General features: G+C 41.1%; 1 protein-coding gene across 1 annotated transcript in view; it reads left to right on the top strand.

The window, feature by feature from the left end:
- The window catches only part of ULK2 (unc-51 like autophagy activating kinase 2), a 116,157-nt gene that overhangs the window by 71,984 nt on the left and 24,968 nt on the right, over positions 1 to 19,205 (top strand). Inside the window, exons 14-15 of the mRNA XM_081110789.1 lie at positions 311 to 371; positions 13,674 to 13,811. Coding sequence (XP_080966915.1) covers positions 311 to 371; positions 13,674 to 13,811 — 199 coding nt within the window. The remainder of the gene's footprint in view (positions 1 to 310; positions 372 to 13,673; positions 13,812 to 19,205) is intronic.

The raw sequence follows: 19,205 nt of genomic DNA, 5'->3' as shown, positions 1-19,205 counted from the left end.
TATCCTAGATGCAAAGAGACAGTAGGCAGGCTCAGGTAAGGTAAAGCTTGACCTCTGTCAGGGAAGATGCCAGCCAACTACAGAGCTACTGGCCATGACTCACTTGTAGTCAGGAAGTTTTGATTTCAGACCATTCTATGTGGTTCCTTTAGATCTGAGTTTGCAAGTCCTGCCATGCAGGCCTCCCCTGAGCTTGTCAGGTTTAGTATGTGGCCCCTTTTCGTCCATGCTAATAATCATGTAGAACAGTTTACGTTTAAGTAGCCAGTACAGCAGAACTGACTACATTTTTCTTCTCTTTCTCCTTTAGATGATATGCCAATGGGAACTGCCGGCAGACGAGCTTCAAATGAGTTCTTGGTGTTTGGAGGGTATGCTTACACATAAGTAATTAAAATATTTTTTATATTTTGGTTTTCTTGTAAGTACAGTTATAGAACTTTGTGTGTTCTTGAGTCTAAAATTTATTTTGTTTTTCAATTTATCATTTTAAATATATATATAATTGTGGAATAAAACACATAAAATCTGCCATCTTAACCATTTTAAAGTTTACAGTTCAGTAAAGAATATTTAGTGTTGTGCAGAACTCTTTCATCCTGCAGAACTGAAACCCAGAACTCTGTGTATCAACACTCCCCATTCCCCCCATCCTGCACTGGTAACGACCATTCGATGTCTGTTTCTATTAATCTGACTACTTTCTATAACCTCATATAAGTAGAATACTACAATATGTCTTTATGTGACTGGTTTAGTTCAGTCAGTACAGTGTCCTCAAGGTCATCCATGTTGTAGTATGTCTCAGAATTCCTTTTTTAATGCTGAGTAATATTCCATTGTGGGTGTATAGCACATTTGCTTATCCATTCATCTGTCTGTGGACACTTGGAGTGCTTCTGCCTCTTGGCTCTTGTGAATAATGCTGTTATGAATGTGAATATGCAAATATCTGTTAATTAAAAGACCTTGCTTTTTAAAAAATACATTTTTATTGATTCTAGAGATGAAGGGGGGGGGGAGAGAGAGAGAGAGAGAGAGAGAGACCTCAATGATGAGAGAGAATCACTGATCATCTGCCTCCTGCATGCCCCCACTGGGGATCAAGACCACAACCCAGACATGTGCCCTGACAGGGAATCATACCATGATCTCCTGGTACATAAGTTAGCATTCAACTACTGAGCCATGCCGGCCGGGCAAAAGACCCTGCTTTAATTCTTTTGGATATATACTGAAAAGTGGGGTTGTTGGGTCATATGATAATTCTATTTTTAATTTTTTAGGATACGCCATACAGTTTTCTATAATGGATGCACCATTTTACATTCCTACAACAGTGTACAAGGGTTCTGATTTCTTTATATCCTTGCAAACATTTGTTATTTTTTCCCCTTGATAATAGCCACCTTTTTCCCCCCCTAAATAGTCATCTCCTTAATGGGTGTGCACTGGTATCTCACTGTGGCTGTGATTTGCATTTCTCTAATGGTCAGTGGTTTTGAGCATCTTTTCATATACTTGTTTGCCATTTGTAAATCATCTTTGGTGAAATTGTCTATTCATGTCCTTTGCCCATTTTTTAATCAGGTTATTTTTTGTTGTCAGGTTGTAGGAATTCTTAATATATTTTAGATATTAACTCTTTATCAGATATGCAATGTACAAATATTTTATCCCATTCCATAGGTTGACTTTTCACTCCATTGGTGTGTCCTTTGAGCGCAGAAGTTTTAAAATTTGATGTAGTCCCATTCGTTTATTTTTTGTTATCCATATCCAAGAATCATTGCCTGATACAATGATTAGGCTTGAAATTTTTCCCTTTGTTTTCTTCTAGGTATTAATACTTTTGGATCTTATGTTTAGATTTTTAATCCATTTTGAGTTAATGTTTTTTAAATTTATTTTAAGTCTTTTTTATTGAGTATTACAGATGTCCTCCTTTTCCCCCCTCCACATGGCTCCCACCCTGCCCCAGGTGTTCACCACCCTACTCTGTGTGTCAATTGGTAATGCATATCTATTCTATATATAAATATAAATATATAAATATATAAAATATATATAAATAAATATAAATATATATATAAATTTGCAAATTAGGCCAGGATGCCGGGTCAGGACCAGACAGGAGGAGGTTGCGTGCACAGGTGAGGCCTGGAGCGGAGACCGGAACAGAGATGGAGCCAGCGAGCCACCGTGCCCTGGCTTGGGCTGGACCCCTGGACCCGGAGCAGACAGGGACAGGGGGCCAACCTGCAGCCTCCTCGGCAGGCCTGGAGGGGAGACGGCGGCCCGCCTCCCGCCTCCCGCGGAAGCAGCGTGGCTCCCTCCTGCCTCCCAGGGAAGCGGCGCGGGTCCCTCCTGGCTTCCGCGGAAGCGGTGCGGCTCCCTCCTGGCTCCTGTGGGCGCTGGCGGAAGCGGCGGGTGGCCTACTGCACGGATATCGCGCGATGGGTTACTAGTATGCATATAAAGTTCTTTGGTTAATCTCTCCCCCCACCCTTCCTTGCCTCTGATTCTGTTTTATTCATCAGTTTATTCATTTGATTCCTTGTTCCTTTATTTTATAGATTTTTAGATTTATTTGTTGATAGATATATATTTATTGGCATTTTATTCATATTTTTAATCTTTTTCTTCTTCCTTTTCTTCCTCTTAAAGAAGACCCTTCAACATTTCATGTAATACTAGTTTGGTGGTGATGAACTTCTTTAACTTTTCCTTGTCCGGGAAGCTCTTTAACTGACCTTCAATTCTAAATGAGAGCTTTACTGGGTAGAGTATTACTGGTTGTAGGTCCTTGCTTTTCATCACTTTGAATATTTCTTGCCACTTCTTTCTGGCCTGCAAAGTTTCTGACAGCCGTATGGGCGCTCCCTTAGAGGTAACTAACTGCTTTTTCTCTTGCTGCTTTTAAGATTCTCTCTTGGTCTTTAACCGTTGGCATTTTAAATGTGATGTGTCTTGGTGTGGGCCTCTTTGTGTTCCTCTTGTTTGGGACTCTGTTTCCTGGACTTGTAAGTGTATTTCTCTATCCAGGTAGGGGAAGAAAATTTCTTTTTCTTTTTTAAAGATATTTTTATTGATTTCAGAGAGGAAGGGAGAGGGAGAGTGTGGTAAATGTTTCCCTCCACATCCCACGTGGTTCAGGGTTCAGGATCTGGAAGAGGAGCCGAACACAAATGAAAGAGAAAAGACAAGAGATAATTTGGAAATAATGGGGGCCATGTGGGTAAGTCCAACTCAAGAGGAAAGACTTCCACTGGTGCTCAGGCCTCACCAAGCTTTTATTTGGTTCGGGATCCACCCATAGTATAGCCCAGCCGTGGGCAAACAACGGCCCACGGGCCAGATCTGGCCCGTTTGAAATGAGTAAAACTATTGAAAAGAAAAGACCGTACCCTTTTATGTAATGATGTTTACTTTGAACTTATATTAGTTCACACAAACACTCCATCCACACTTTTGTTCCGGCCCTCCGGTCCAGTTTAAGAACCCATTGTGGCCCTCGAGTCAAAGTTTGCCCACCCCTGGTATAGCCCTTAGGCCGGGAGGTTCCAGTGACACATAGACTATTCTTATCAATAAGGATTTACATGATTAAAGGTGGGGAGGTTGCTTCAGCTACCATTATCTGGATTAACAGAGGTGGTGCACAGCTCTGACCTTTGCTAGGGCTTTAAAGGTCACCAGCCTTCCGGGTTCTTTGTCTACACCTCTCTGCTAATGAAGACAATAGGTGGTTTTCCACATCTCCCCCTTCTTTTTTCCTTAAAAATCTTGTATTTGTAGACCAGAAATAAACATATAAGAACAAAATTGTTTAAGTCCCAAATTCAATGTCCAACAGTTCTGAGTCCAAGTTTCAATGTCTGACAGTTCTTATGTGTATATGTCAGCAATGATATTTCAGTTCTGGATGGTGGACAAATGGTGGCAATACAGGTCCGACCTTCTCTGGTTTGATTCTGGGCAACCTGCAGCGACGCACAGCTGCTTGACTGCTAGCATGGCAAAGCGTCGTCAGCGTCTTCCATCTCTGGATTGTTTTTCCTCTTGTCCTCATGGCTGGAGCATTCCTGATAATTCCTCTCTGTTGCAGGAATCCACATGGTCTTGGAGTTGTTTTCTAAAAATATACAAACGTATTCTCGACCAAAGGTTAATAAAGGAAATTTTACTTGGGGTCCTTTTTATATTTGCTCAAATGATTTTCCTTTGGCTTATTTTGACAGCATGTATGTTTTTCATGGGTGTCTTGCTGTTAGCATTACAAATGAAAAAGTATTTTTCTAGATGTAATTTAGTTACAGGATATTTTTCCTTACATGGTATTATTCCACTATCCCCCCTTTTTGATTTAATTATTAGGAGACTTTTGGAAAATTTTTATAATGCAGTCTAGATAACTTTAAATTTTAATTTTTTACACAAAAATATGACTGCTTTAGGTTCATTGCATGTAAAGTGATTTTATCATGAAATGAAAATTTTCATTAATACTTCTTGAGCCAATTTTAACTAATCTGAAAACTTGATTACTATTTTACTGTCAAATTTAATACTCTAACAACAATCTTAGTTTACACTGTAAATATTAATGGAAAGGATTATTTTGCATCCTTAGGAAGGTCCTGAGCGTTCCTGGTGTTAGGCTGGATTTAGATATAGGGTAGCTGCTGTCAGCCAAGTCTCTGTTGTTTGAGTCGAGATCTGAGCTGGGCCAAGTCTCTTTCTGTTATCTGGGTCTGGATCTGAGCTGGGCATGGGAAGCGGGAAGCAGCCAAGGGGGCAGGAGACCTCCTTCAGAAGGGGCGAGTGTTCAAGCCCCTGCATAGTTGGGGGGGTGAGGATCTGTGCCCCACCTCTGTTGACCCCCAAGTTCTCTCCTGATGGCCCCTCTGCAACTGTGCCTGTCTTAGGTTGTTCCTTCCCTGAGGAATCTTACCTGTCTCTGGCTAACCAGCTATCCTCCAGGGCCAAGCAGGGTGATGTGAGGTTCAGTTTTGTCTCCTTGGTAACCTATGCCCCTGTGGCCTCCACGCCCAGTAACTGATTGATCTTGGGGAACCCAGGTTCTCAAGGGAGGGCCTAGCTCACGCCTTCAACCTCAGCACGAACAGAGAGCTCAGGAAACAGCTGAAGGCAATTGGATTGTGAGAAGAGGGACCCTCTTGGCAAAAAGGGCAAGAGAGATCAATATAGAATGCTCAAGTGCCTTCCCAGGGGGCCTTCCACACAGTGGGATTAAATCCTTTCATGTCCTTATTAAATTGCTGCCAGACATTCAAAGAATTAGTTTGTAAGTTTGGGAGAAATGTACATTGTAGAATAATATCATGTAAGGGTATTCTTTGCTCTAGACCATGGCAATTCAATTTTAAGCTGGAAATGACATTAATTAAATTTCTTCAATTAGTCTTTCAGTAACTTTACACTTGCTATATTCAGGGAGGCAAAAACCCAAATTATTTACCTTTCAGTATTAAACCTAGTACATTTAATTACAGTCCTCCAGATGTTTGAAGGCAAAACCTCTTTCTATTATTTTCTTGCAGAGTAATTTCCAATCAATATCCTTGTCCTCTCACAGCTGGGTTACACTTTGGAGAATTTCAGTTTAAAAAAGAAAAATCTTTTTCTTTTACACCAAGTAACCTACAGGGTTACTTCTTGGATGTTGACTGATAGTGCCGCAAGGTCATGTATTTCAAGTCAAAAGTCATTAAATTTGGTTAAAAAATCCTTTAAAAATAGAGAATAAACTTTTGAAAACATTTCAGGGCCTGTGAAATGTCTCAAAGTCATTCTTTGGTTATAGTTTTGAAATCCAACTTGAAAGACCATCAAATATATATGTGTATAAGATTTAAAGATTATATTCAATTCTGTCCTCTAAATTTTTCATGAGGTAAATTTAGATTATTTAGCAATTTTTAGCATTTTGTTATTTCAGGATATCTAATTCAATTTAGCAAATTCCCAAAGCCTTGGGCTGCCATTGACTGGAAATTATTAGTCTTGGGTTTTATTTTATACCATCACAAAGAGAGATTTAAGCCTAGCTCAAGACTTTATTAAAATCCAAAATCGGACTGTGCACGCATTTTATCTTCAGCCAGTTTCTCTCTTTATGAGTACAAAAATCCCAGATGCATCTCTAAATTTTGTAAAACTTTTCAAATTCGAGAAGGAGACTTTAAATTAGAATACTTGGGGAGGAGGCACCCATATTGGATCGCCATGTATTCCCTTCTTCCCTTCCCCACATCTTGCTTTGGGGGAAGTTTCCCTAGGTAATATTACCGTACAGATGATTACTGCTAGCATGGCAGGAAAGACGTTCTCAGGTGTCAGGTGCCTGTACCATCTTTTTTACCATGCCCCAGGTGGTCTCTGGGCTGTTTGTTGTCCGGCTCGTCCTCCTCCCGCTCCTCATCTTCAGTGGACTGCTTGGAGTTGCTGCTCTCTGTGGCTGAGGTAGTTGATTGTCTGCAGCTGCATGGTGTGGCTCCAGGCACAAGGTCCTCATTAGTCTGGCCAGTTTCTCTCTTGGATCCCTGTTGCAGTTTAATATTTCTAGCAGGAATCCACACGGGTTTGGAAAAATTCTCTGGGAATATACAAGCATACTCTCTGCCAAAGGTTAATAATGGATCAGGTCCCTTCCATAAACCAGATTCGGGATTCTTCCATTTAACTAGACCATTTTCTTTTGTTTTATTCTGACACCAATATAGCTCCATAGGTGTCTTTCCATCAGTATCACAAGTGAAAAAATTTAAAGTAATTAAGGCTTGGTGCAGCCTACCCGTAGGTGATTTCTCCATCATCCCTCCTTTTTGTTTTTCAAGTTGGGATTTTAGCCGCTGATGCTGTCGTTCAATAATGGCCTGTCCTTGGGAATTATATGGTATTCCTGTAATGTGCTGAATTTTCCACCTTTTACAAAATTCCTGGAATTGACAGCTTGTATAAGCAGGCCCATTATCAGTTTTAATAATTTTTGGAATTCCCATGACGGCAAAAGCAGCTAGGCAATGATTAATAACCTGTTCTGCCATTTCTCCTGTAGATGCAGTAGCCCATAGTACTTTTGAAAAGGTATCTACAGAGACAGTGCCCCAAGACATCCAAAAGGAGTATAATGTGTTACATCCATTTGCCAGATATGGTCCCTTAGCAAACCTCTAGGGTTGACTCCTGTGTTAGGCCCTTGAGGTAGATGTAACATGCAAGTGGGACATTCCTTGATAATCTGTTTTGCCTGCTGTTGAGAGATTGAGAATTGTTTGGACAACATTCTGGCAGGCTGATGTAAAAGCTGATGAGACTCTGAGGCCTCTTTTAATAAAGCAACCTATTGATCAGCATGTGCATTTTCTTTAGTTAATGGGCCAGGTAATACACTGTGAGCCCTGATGTGAGTGATATGAAAAGGGTATTGTCTCTGCTGCACAATCTGCTGAACTTGTTTAAATAGTAAGAATAAACTTTGGTCACTAAGCCATTTCAACCGGGCAGTTTCAATTCTACCTACTAGGCCCAAAACATAAGAGGAATCAGAAATTATGTTAACAGGCTGTTGGAAATCTTGCAATGCAGCCTTAATAGCTTCTAATTCAATTCTTTGCACAGAAGTATGACTGGTCAGTATGACTTGGTCAGAATTCATTGTATGATAGGCGGCTTTCCCATTAGATGACTCGTCAGTAAAAACAGTTAATGCTCCAGGGATAGGTTCCTGCCTAGTATTTTTTGGTATAATAATGGGGGTATAATATAAAAATTGTAGTACTTTATCTTTTATTAGGTGACAGTTAAGTTCCTCTGAATATCCACTTAACCCAATTTGCCAATTTATATCAGTCTGAAATAACATTTCTAATTGCTTCCCAGTGAGGGGAAGATAGATGCATTTTGGTTCTTCTCCTCTAAGCTGCCTGCAACGCTTTCTAAGCTGAGATATCAATTGAGCCATCAGTTCTACATAAGTAACAGCAGTTTTAGAGGACTGATGCCCTAGGTCAGCCGTGGGCAAACTACGGCCTGCGGGCTGGATCCGGCCTGTTTTATCTATTGAAAAAAAAGACCGTACCCTTTTATGTAATGATGTTTGCTTTGAATTTATATTAGTTCACACAAACACTCCATCCATGCTTTTGTTCCAGCCCTCCGGTCCAGTTTAAGAACCCATTGTGGCCCTCGAGTCAAAAAGTTTGCCCACCCCTGCCCTAGGTGGACCCATTCAATAATAGTGGGAGAGACTTTACTTTGGAAGATGACTCCAGTGGGACTATTTGCAGTATGGTTAATTTGTCCCAATAAAGGCAATTCAGGCTATACCCGTGCTACTTGGGCTGAGGATATCACCTGAATCCTTTCAGGGTGTTTCCACTCCTCCCTAAAATTAATCCTAAAGTTCCTGGTGGCACAGGTCCCCAGATTCCTGTAGGAACAGCTTGCTGAGCCATATCGGGGGTCAAAGTGACCGCTATAGTACTGTTAAGATCTAGGAGTGGCCCAGATCAGAGAGTCCACTGTGGGCTTTGCAGGGCAGATCTCCCCTTTTAATGACGGGGCTGGGGCTAGCCCTGCTAGCCGTTTCCCTGCAGTCGGCCATACCCTGTGTTTTTGATCTAACGGCTGCCCATTTTTATGGAATCTCGATTTACAATGGCTGGCCCAATGGTAGCCCTTCTGACACCTAGGACACCGAGAGGTTGGATCTGTGTTGATCAGCTCAGGAGGTGGGATGTTCTCGACTTCCCCTAGAGTGTCACCTTGTGTCCTTCTTAGTTGCCTACATTCTTTTTTAAAATGTCCTGTTTTTCCACAGTTATAACACCTTTTATTTTTTACGGTTACAGCAGCGGCGAGTAAATTTGCTTGAAAGTTCCTGACCCCACATTCTGACATGCTCAAATCATTTCTGTAATGGTACTACCTTTTCTCAGAGGCCTCAGGCATTTCTTACAATCATCATTGGCGTTTTCATAAGCTGAATTAATTTTCATAATTGCTGAATTAAAATGTCTCACTGCTTGAGTGAGACGAGCCACAAAATCAGAAAATGATTCTAAAGGCCCCTGCATATATTTACTAAAAACTCCCTCAGAGTCCCCCTTTGCTGGTAAAGCCCACCAAGCTTTCCTTCCACAAACTCTAATTTGCTCATATGCTAGTTGCACATAATTTAACTGATTTTGCACATCATTATATTGTCCCAGTCCTGCTAGCATTTCATGAGTTATTTGAACATTCAGCCCGTGGTTTGCATGGGTTTGCTCCTGGCATTTCTCCAAAAATTCTCCCTTCCATAGTAAATAATCTCCATCCAGAGTTGCACGAGCTAGCGAATACCAATCATGAGGAATTAAGAATGCTTCAGAAATATTATTCATAATTTCTCCTGTAAAAGGAGCAGTTGGACCGTTTTGAACTACACTTACACATAAGGCCTTTATCATTTTAAAGTCAGTTTTTTCATGGTGTCTTGTTATCTGATTCGGGAGCTGTGGGTCAGCTGTCTGTATGATAGGAAAAGCAAACCTTTCTTCCACCGGCATGTCCTTCAATCCTTCTCTGATGGCTTTTTGCACAGGTGATTCTATTGACGGCGAATTAAACATTTCAGGATTAGGACTTGGAGGTGGAGGTGGAGGGGGCCGTGAAGGCCATTCCTCCAATTTTTCTTCCTGCTCCTCTCTAGGAGGAGCGGAGGGAACCAGGTGAGGAGGCTCCTCCTTAGCCTTTCTAAAAAGATCTAGCAAATGCAATATTGTGTTCCCCATGGAAAAACAGTTTCTTCCTGCTGCTGAGCTTTTTTCTTTTATTTTTCAAGTTCTGACTAACTTTTTGGCAAACTTTCAAGATCTAATGTACCTTCTTAAAATTTTAACTCCTTAAGCATGCAAATCAAAAGTCTATAATAAAGTTTCTTCCTTTTTTAAAGCCGAATCCTGCCCCGTTAGCCTGGTTAAGAAAACGTTCCCACCCTACTTACAGATTCCAGACTTCTGAAGTTGATCCTGGGCATTGCGTGCGGTGAAATATCTCCCCACCTTTACAGTGAATTCTTTGTTCCCCACCTTGCCGGTGAAACTTCGTTTTTTTCGCTCTAGGGAAACCTTCACTTCCAGATTTCCCGTTGGGTGCCAGATGTTGTAAATGTTTCCGTCCACGTCCCACGTAGTTCAGGGTTCAGGATCTGGAAGAGGAGCTGAACACAAATGAAAGGGAAAAGACAAGAGATAATTTGGAAATAATGGGGGCTAGGCAGGTAAGTCCAACTCAAGAGGAAAGACTTCCACTGGTGCTCAGGCCTCACCAAGCTTTTATTTGGTTTGGGATCCACCCATAGTATAGCCCTTAGGCAGGGAGGTTCCAGTGACACATAGACTATCTTATCAATAAGGATTTACATGATTAAAGGTGGGGAGGTTGCTTCAGCTACCATTATCTGGATTAACAGAGGTGGTGCACAGCTCTGACCTTTGCTAGGGCTTCAAAGGTCACCAGCCTTCCGGATTCTCTGTCTACACCTCTCTGCTAGTGAAGACAATAGGTGGTTTCCCACAGAAGAGAAAGATAGAAACATAAATGATGAGAGAGAATCATTGATCAGCTGCCTCCTGCATGCCCCCCACTGGGGATTGAGCCTGCAACCCAGGCATGTGCCCTTGACTGGAATCGAACCCGGGACCCTTCTATCTGCCTGCCAATGCTCTATGCACTGAGCACAACCGGCCAGGGCTGTCATTATTTCTTCAAATAGGTTTCAATATCTTGCTCGCTCTCTTCTGGCACCCCCATAATGCTAATGTTGGTATGCTTGAAATTGTCCCAGAGGCTCCTTACACTATCTTCATATTTTTATATTCTTTTTTCTTTTTGCTCTTCTGATTGGGTGTTTTTTGCTTCCTCATATTCCAAATCATTGATTTGATTCCAGGAATCCTCTACTCTACTGTTGAATCCCTGTAAATTATTCTTTCAGTTAGTGTATGCTTAATTTCTGACTGGTCCTTTTTCATATCTTTGACATTCTCACTGAGATCCTTGAAAGTCTCACTAAGTCCCTTGACGCTCTCATGAAGATCCTTGGGTAGCCTGCTCGAAGCTCCTGTTCAGTAACTGGGACATTTACAGAACACCTGCCGTGGCTGTTCATCTCCTGATGTTCTGGGCAGGGGAGGCACCAGAGATATAAGAGCAGCTAGCTGGTTGCTTGTGATTCTCTGAGAGGAGTGCCTTGAGTTACAAGGTTGCTAAGTTTACTTCTTAGGGCATTTTTATCCGTGTTTTTAATTTACCTTTGGTGATTAGCAGGAAGATGTTAGAACCTGACAATGTATAGGTTAAAAAATATCCAATGAAAAGATGCCTGTATCACTCATCATTAGAGAAATGCAAATTAAAAGCACAGTGAGGTGTCAACTCATACCTGTCAGAATGGCTGTCATCGAGTCAACAAATAACAAATGTTGGCAAGGATGCAGAAAAATGGAACCCTGTTAGAACACAGACTGGTGCAGTCACTGTGGAAATAGTATGGAGTTATCTCAGAAAATTAAAAATGGAACTTCTTGATCCAGCAGTTCCACTTCTGAAAATATATCAGACGAGACCTGAAACACTGATTTGAAAGAATATATGCACCCCTATACTTTTTGCAGCACTGTTTACAGTTGCCAAGATTTGAAAGCAACCTAAGTGCCGATCAATAGATGATTGGATTAAGAAACTGTGGTGCATGTATGAAATGGAATACTACTTGGATATAAAAAAAGGGGGGGGGGGGGGAGTAAGGAAATATTACCTTCTGTGACAGCATGGGTGGACCTGGAGAGTATTATGCTCAGTGAAATAAATCAGTCAGGGAAAGACAAAATACCATGTGATTTCACTTACAGGTGGAATCTAATGAACACAATAAACAAAATAGAAACAGACTCATAGATACAGAAATCTGTAGATGGCAGCTGTCAGAGGGAAGGGAGTTGGATGACTGGGTGAAAATAGCAAAGGGATTAAGCAAGAAAAAAAAAAACCCACACCTCATAGATGGAGACAACAGTTATGGTGATTACCAGAGGGAGAAGGGGTGTAGGGAGGGGTAGGAGAGGGGGAATAAATGATGATGGACAGAGAGACTTGACTTGAGGTGGTAAGCACAATACAATATACAGATAATGTATTAATAGAATTGTCCACCTGAAACTAATTTATGAACCACTGTAAACCTCAACAAACAATATTTTAAAAAAACAAAAAACCTAGATGTACTTGCTTCACCAACTCTTTGAGTACTGGTACTTACTAAATTGGGACCGTAGAAAGATGGTATTTGTTCATTCACATCACATTCTCATACTTTACGACTAAGTCATTGTATTTAAAAGATACTTAATAAAATTAGGTAAGTGAAAAATAGGGAGAGCTTATAAAAACACACTGGATGGTGTATCAATAAGGAATTCCACTTGATTGTAAACAACAGGGTCCTGACTGTAGTGTAGTTGAACACTAAAGGTTTTGTTTTCTTGCATGATTAGAAGTCAAGGTAAATAGTTGTTGCCTTCGTTTCTGTGGCTCAAGGACCTTTTCTGCAGTTCTTCTGGCCTTTCCTTCATGGTTCCAGGTTAGCTGCTGAAACTTCAGTAAGCCTACCCACATTCCAGGTAGGAGGAAGAATAGATAAAAGACTTCCGCCAAGAAAGACATATTGACTACTCATGGCTGCAAAGAAGTCTGGGATATGTCATAATTTAACTGGGCACATCATACCTTCCATAATATTTGAGTTCTGATAGTAAGAAATAGTAGGTAAATGGATATTGGGAAAGCAACTAACATCTCTTCTACTGATTAAATTTTCTTTTGATTTAGATAGGAAATACTCTTAATGGTTTAAAAAGTTATAACATGAAGCTAGACGATAGTCTTTGTTTTGCTTAGATAACTATACAATCTCTTACATCTGTAATGTTATAATTGGGGAAAAGTGGGAGATTTTTGTGTATTTTTTAGAATTATAGAAGGGCAAAGAATGAAGTAAGTCATCTATCTTAAGGCCCTATATTATGTTGTAAATTGAATTGAAAGTCATCTGAGGGCATACTATTTCTGAATTTATGAAAATCAATGAGAGGCTATTAAGAAATCAAATCCTAACATTTAAAATGGACTTCAGATCAGTTCTATGCTTTGAGAATTGCACAGTTTATTTTTAGTCTTCATAAAAGTCAGAGTTCCTTGGGAATGCTTACTGCATTCATAACTTTTGTAAACATTCCAGTCATCTTTGATCTTGAACTTCCTGTTCATTTACCAACATATTTTCCTAGAATTATATTTTTCTCTCATATAGTAATGAATAGCAGAATGTGAGCAGATGAAACTAAGTTTTGCCAACTTAATTTTCTTATTGTAGAGGAATGTTTTTCCAGTTCTTATTATAAATCTTAGTCTTAAATATGCATATGAATGCCAGGAGAGTTCTTTTAATGACAAATGAAATTTTTTTGCTTTATATATTTTTATAAGATCATCATTTCTTATTTACATGCAGAACTGATCATTTTGCTTATTCTAGAATTTTTCTCTAAATATTACCAATGGGTCTTACTTGGATTTCTTTCTTTTTTAATAACTTATGGTTACAGACAGTGTCCGCCTACTGTGTCACCTCACAGTGAAACAGCACCAATTCCAGTTCCTACTCAGATAAGGAATTATCAGCGCATGGAGCAGAATCTTACATCTACTGCCAGCTCTGGCACAAATCTACATGGTTCTCCAAGGTAAGCTAGTATTCTTAATCTTTTTTTGTTAGTTTTCACCCAAGGATATTTTTCCATTGATCTTTTAGAGAGAGTGGAAGAGAGAAGGAAAGACAGAGAAACATCGATGTGAGAGAAACACATCAATTGGTTGCCTCTTGCACGCACCTGGGCTGGGAAGGAGCCTGCCAACCAAGGTACATGCCCTTGACTGGAATTGAACCTGGGACCCTTTTGTCCACAGGCTTTTCTTTTAAACATGTTGGGGGTTCCAGACAAGACAGCAGCATAGGTAAATGCGGTACTCATAACCTCATCAAAATTACTACTAAACTGCAGAACAGCCGTACTTTAGAATCACCTGAAATCAAGCTGTACAGAAGTCCTATAACTAAGGATATAAAGAAGAAACCAGCCCTGACCAGTTTGGCTCAGTGGATAGAGCATCAGCCTGGGGACTGAAGGGTCCCGGGTTCCATTCCAGTCAAGGGCATATACCTTGGTTGCGGGCGTATCCCCAGTGGGGGGTGTGCAGGAGGCAGCTGATCAATGTTTCTCTCTCATCAATGTTTCTGGCTCTCTATCCCTCTCCCTTCCTCTCTATAGAAAATCAATAAAATATATTTAAAAAAAAGAAGAAACCACATCGAGACTAGTAGGAGGGGCAGAGACATGGAATGTCTGGTCCCATAACGTGTGGCAGGTAAAAATCAGGAGGGATATCTTGGCTGTGCGGGTCCCCTTGAAGAGCGAGGGGTCCCAGCCCCCACACCAGACCTCATAGCCAAGAGTTCCAGTGCCAGGAAGAAGAGTGCCCATAACTTCAGGCTGTAAAAACTAAGGGGATTGTGGCTGAATGAGACAGAGGCAGCTGGAGTTCTAGGCAGTTCATCTTAAGGAGCCTGTGCACAGACTTACTCGGATGCACTTGCTCTAAGCTCCAGCTCTGGGGAAGAAGCTTGAAGGCAGCAGGGACATACTGGGAGGACTGAGTTGACTGGCATCAGAGTGAGAGCTGGAGGGGCAGCTCCCAGACAAAAGTGATGGCAAAGGCCATTGTTCCTTTTCTGAGCCCTTCCCACACAGAGCTGCCCACAAGTGGATGCATATCTAAGTCTCCATCAACCTGGCTCACTATTTGCCCCACCCTGGTGACTCCCCAAGACTTGCCTTACCTAACTAGTGGGCACACCCAAGCCATTTTCAGTGGCTTTTCTATACAAATGGTATCTCTTGCCTCATGCTTTGGACTTTCCTAAAATCTCTCAAACAAGCAGCATCTGGACTCTGCATACCCCATACCTCTCACTAAGTGGCCCCAGGCCCAGCACTAATGGCAGCTGGTCTTGATGTGCAGCTTGGCCTCTCCTGGGCACTTCCAAGCCTAGCACAAGTGGCATCCATCTGCAGATTGCTTTGTAGCTTGTGCCATACTGTCCCAGGCTAACCTTGTACCTCCCAGGAGGCCCCAGAGCCAGTGCACTCAATGGACAGTTTCAGACCATGCCAGATTATGACCCTACCGCCTCCACAAGCAACACACCCAAGAGGCAGACTTGACAAGCACCCAAGACCCACTGAAGCAAGTCCTGTTCTGTAGGGTTGACCCCTGTACAGCATCTCCTTCACTCTAGTCACAGCCAGTCCTCGCAGCTGATCAGCCTGAGGGTCAATTCCTCCCAGTGATGCCAACAGCAATCAAGGCTCAACAACAACAGGACAGTGCACACAGCCCACACAGAAGTATACCTGCAGTGCCCAGCTTGGGTGACTGGGGGGGCTGTACACGGGGCCCTGCAGGACAGCTACTACACAAGGCCACTCTACCAAGTCCAGCAGACATAACAACTCTACTTAATACATGGGAACAAACTAGGGAAGCCGCCAAAATGCAGAGACAAACAAACAAGTACCAAATGAAAGAACAGGAGGAATCTCTAGAAAAAAAAAATAATGAAATGGAGACAAGCAGACTACCAGATACAGTGTTCAAAGCAATGGTTATAAGGATGCTCAAGGAACTTTGTGAGAACTTCACAGCATAGAAAAAGACATGGAAACCATAAAAAAGCACCAATTAGAAATGACAGATACACTAACTGAAATGAAGAATAAATTACAGGAATCAGTAGTAGATTCAAATCAGCAATTTGGAATATAGGGAAGCAAAAAATACACAATTAGAACAGCAAAAAGAATTTTAAAAAAGGATAGTGTAAGGAGCCTTTGGGGCAAATTCAAGCATAAAAACATTGACATTATTGGGTGCCAGAAGGAGAAGAGTAAAAACAAGAAATTGAAAACCTGTTTGAAAAAATGACGGAAAACTTCCCTAACCTGGTGAAGGAAATAAACATACAAGTCCTGGAAGCACAGAGTCCCAAACAAGGCGAACCTAAGGAGGCCCACACCAAGACACATCCTAATTAAAGTGGCAGAGGTTAAAGACAGAGAATCTTAACACATTGTATGCAGGAAATGTGTTTACATGTTTTACGTATTTATACGTTCTACCAGTATAGTAGAGCGCAGGACATGTATTAATACATTTTTTATAGACTAGCGGTAGAATGCGGGTAACGTATAAATACGTAAACTAAAGTTATCGTAATTTTACTGAATGTTGCCATTTGTGCAAAAAATTAGCAAAAATGGCCTGCGCCACCTGTTAGCGCGCGATAAAAACTACCCGCAAGCAATGTGTTAAAAGAAGCCAGAGAAAAGCAGTTATCTTCAAGGGAGCTCCCATAAGACTCGCAGCTGATTTCTCCACAGAAACCTTGCAGGACAGAAGGGATTGGCAAGAAATACTCAAAGTGATGAAAAGCTAGGACCTACAACCAAGATTACTTTATCTAGCAAAGCTATCATTTAGAATCGAAGGACAGATAAAGAGCTTCCCAGACAAGAAGAAGCTAAGGTTCATCAGCATCAAACCAGGATTACAAGAAATGTTGGGGTCTCTCAGGGCACATACCTGGATTGCAGGCTTGATCCCCAGTAGGGGGCATGCAGGAGGCAGCTGATCAGTGATTCTCTCTCATCATTGATGTTTCTAGCTCCTTCTCTCTCTCCCTTCCTCTCTGAAATTAATTTTTTTAAAAAAAGAAAAGGATTAAAAAAATACAGATAATAAGCAGCCTTAAAAAATTTTAAAATCTTACCGTTTGTGACAGCATGGATGGACTCGGAGGGTATTACGCTAAGTGAAATAAATCAGTTGAAGAAAGACAAATACCATATGAGTTCATTCATATGTGGAATCTAAGGAACAATATAAACAAACAAAACAGAAACAGACTCATAGAGAACAGACTGATGGTTGGTAGAAGGGAGTTGAGGGTGTGGGTGAAAATGGTAAAGGGATTGAGAAGTACAGATTGGTAATTACAATATAGTCATCCGGGTGTAAAGTACAGCATAGGAAATATAGCCAATAATCTTATATAATAAAAGGCTAGCATGCAAATTGTCCCCTCTACAGGGAGTTTGACCAGGGGGCGTGGCCGGCCAGCCAGCCTCCTGCGTCACTTCCCCCTGGCTGGCCCGGCCATATTGGCCCCGATTGAGGCGGGCCAGCTGGACCCCACCCATGCACAAATTTGTGCATCGGGCCTCTAGTAGTTTAATAACTATGTATGGTGTCACTTGAGTACTGCAAATGTCAGGAGGAACACTTTGTAAAGTAGATGATTGTCTAACCATTATGCTATACCCCCATGCTAATACAAAATATTGAATGTTAAACTGTAATTGAAAAAAAAAACTTTAATTAAAAAAAGAGGAGATTAGCACTGCCCTAGAGATCCAGCACAGAAGCTCTCCCACTGCAGACACAGCGGACTCTTATAGCCAGTTAGCCTGGAGGTCAAATCACCCCCGGTATTGCCGACAACAATCAAGGCTTAACTACAACAAGACTGCGCACAAAGACCACTAGGGGGTGCACCAAGAAAGCATAAAAAATGCGGAGACAAAGAAACAGGACAAAACTGTCAATGGAGGATATTGAGTTCAGAACCATACTTTTAAGGTCTCTTAAGAACTGTCTAGAAACCACCGATAAATGTAGTGAGATCCTCAAGAAATCTAATGAGACCCTCGATGTTATGATAAAGAACCAACTAGAAATTAAGCATACACGGACTGAAATAACGAATACTATACAGACTCCCAACAGCAGACCAGAGGAGCGCAAGAATCAAGGCAAAGATTTGAAATGCGAAGAAGCAAAAAAACACCCAACCAGAAAAGCAAAATGAAAAAGGAATCCGAAAATACGAAGATAGTGTAAGGAGCCTCTGGGACAGCTTCAAGCGTACCAACATCAGAATTATAGGGGTGCCAGAAGATGAGAGAGAGCAAGATATTGAAAACCTATTTGAAGAAATAATGACAGAAAACTTCCCCACCTGGTGAAAGAAATAGACTTACAGGTCCAGGAAGCACAGAGAACCCCAAACAAAAGGAATCCAAAGAGGACCACGCCAAGACACATCATCATTAAAATGCCAAGAGCAAAAGACAAAGAGAGAATCTTAAAAGCAGCTAGAGAAAGAAACTCAGTTACCTACAAGGGAATACCCATACGACTGTCAGCTGATTTCTCAACAGAAACTTTGCAGGCCAGAAGGGAATGGCAAGAAATATTCAAAGTGATGAATACCTAGAACCTACAACCAAGATTACTTTATCCAGCAAAGCTATCATTCAGAACTGAAGGTCAGATAAAGAGCTTCACAGATAAGGAAAAGCTAAAGGAGTTCATCACCACCAAACCAGGATTATATGAAATGCTGAAAGGTATCCTTTAAGAAGAGGAAGAAGAAGAAAAAGGTAAAGATACAAATTATGAACAACAAATATGCATCTATCAACAAGTGAATCTAAGAATCAAGTGAATAAATAATCTGGTGATCATAATAGAATCAGGGACATAGAAAGGGAATGGACTGACTTGGGGGGGAAAAGGGTGTGGGAGATGCGGGAAGAGACTGGACAAAAATCGTGCACCTATGGATGAGGACAGTGGGTGGGGAGTGAGGGCGGAGGGTGGGGCGGGAACTGGGAGGAGGGGAGTTATGGGAGGAAAAAAGAGGAACAAATGTAATAATCTGAACAATAAAGATTTAATTAAAAAAAATGAGTTTTGTTTTTATTGAAAGATCTGTTACTTTCCATAGCCAACTTTGCCCCTTATGTATGTGTATAGGGTGGGTTAAAAGCTGTTCGTATGGACAATGATTAATAAAAATAATACAAGAATAAGCTCTATTTTCATCTACTCACAACTGTAAACTTACTTTTCCCCACCCTGTAAAATGGAGGTGTACAAAATGGTACAAAAAATTGACTAAAAATTTTTTTTATAATGGATGTATTTAGATAATATTTAAACTTGGCAGGTTGATATGG

Source organism: Myotis nattereri (genome assembly GCF_964212035.1).
Source record: "Myotis nattereri genome assembly, chromosome: 16".
Taxonomy (NCBI): Eukaryota; Metazoa; Chordata; class Mammalia; order Chiroptera; family Vespertilionidae; genus Myotis; species Myotis nattereri.
Note: the sequence above shows the minus strand (reverse complement) of the source record. Positions and strands in the feature narration are given on the sequence as shown.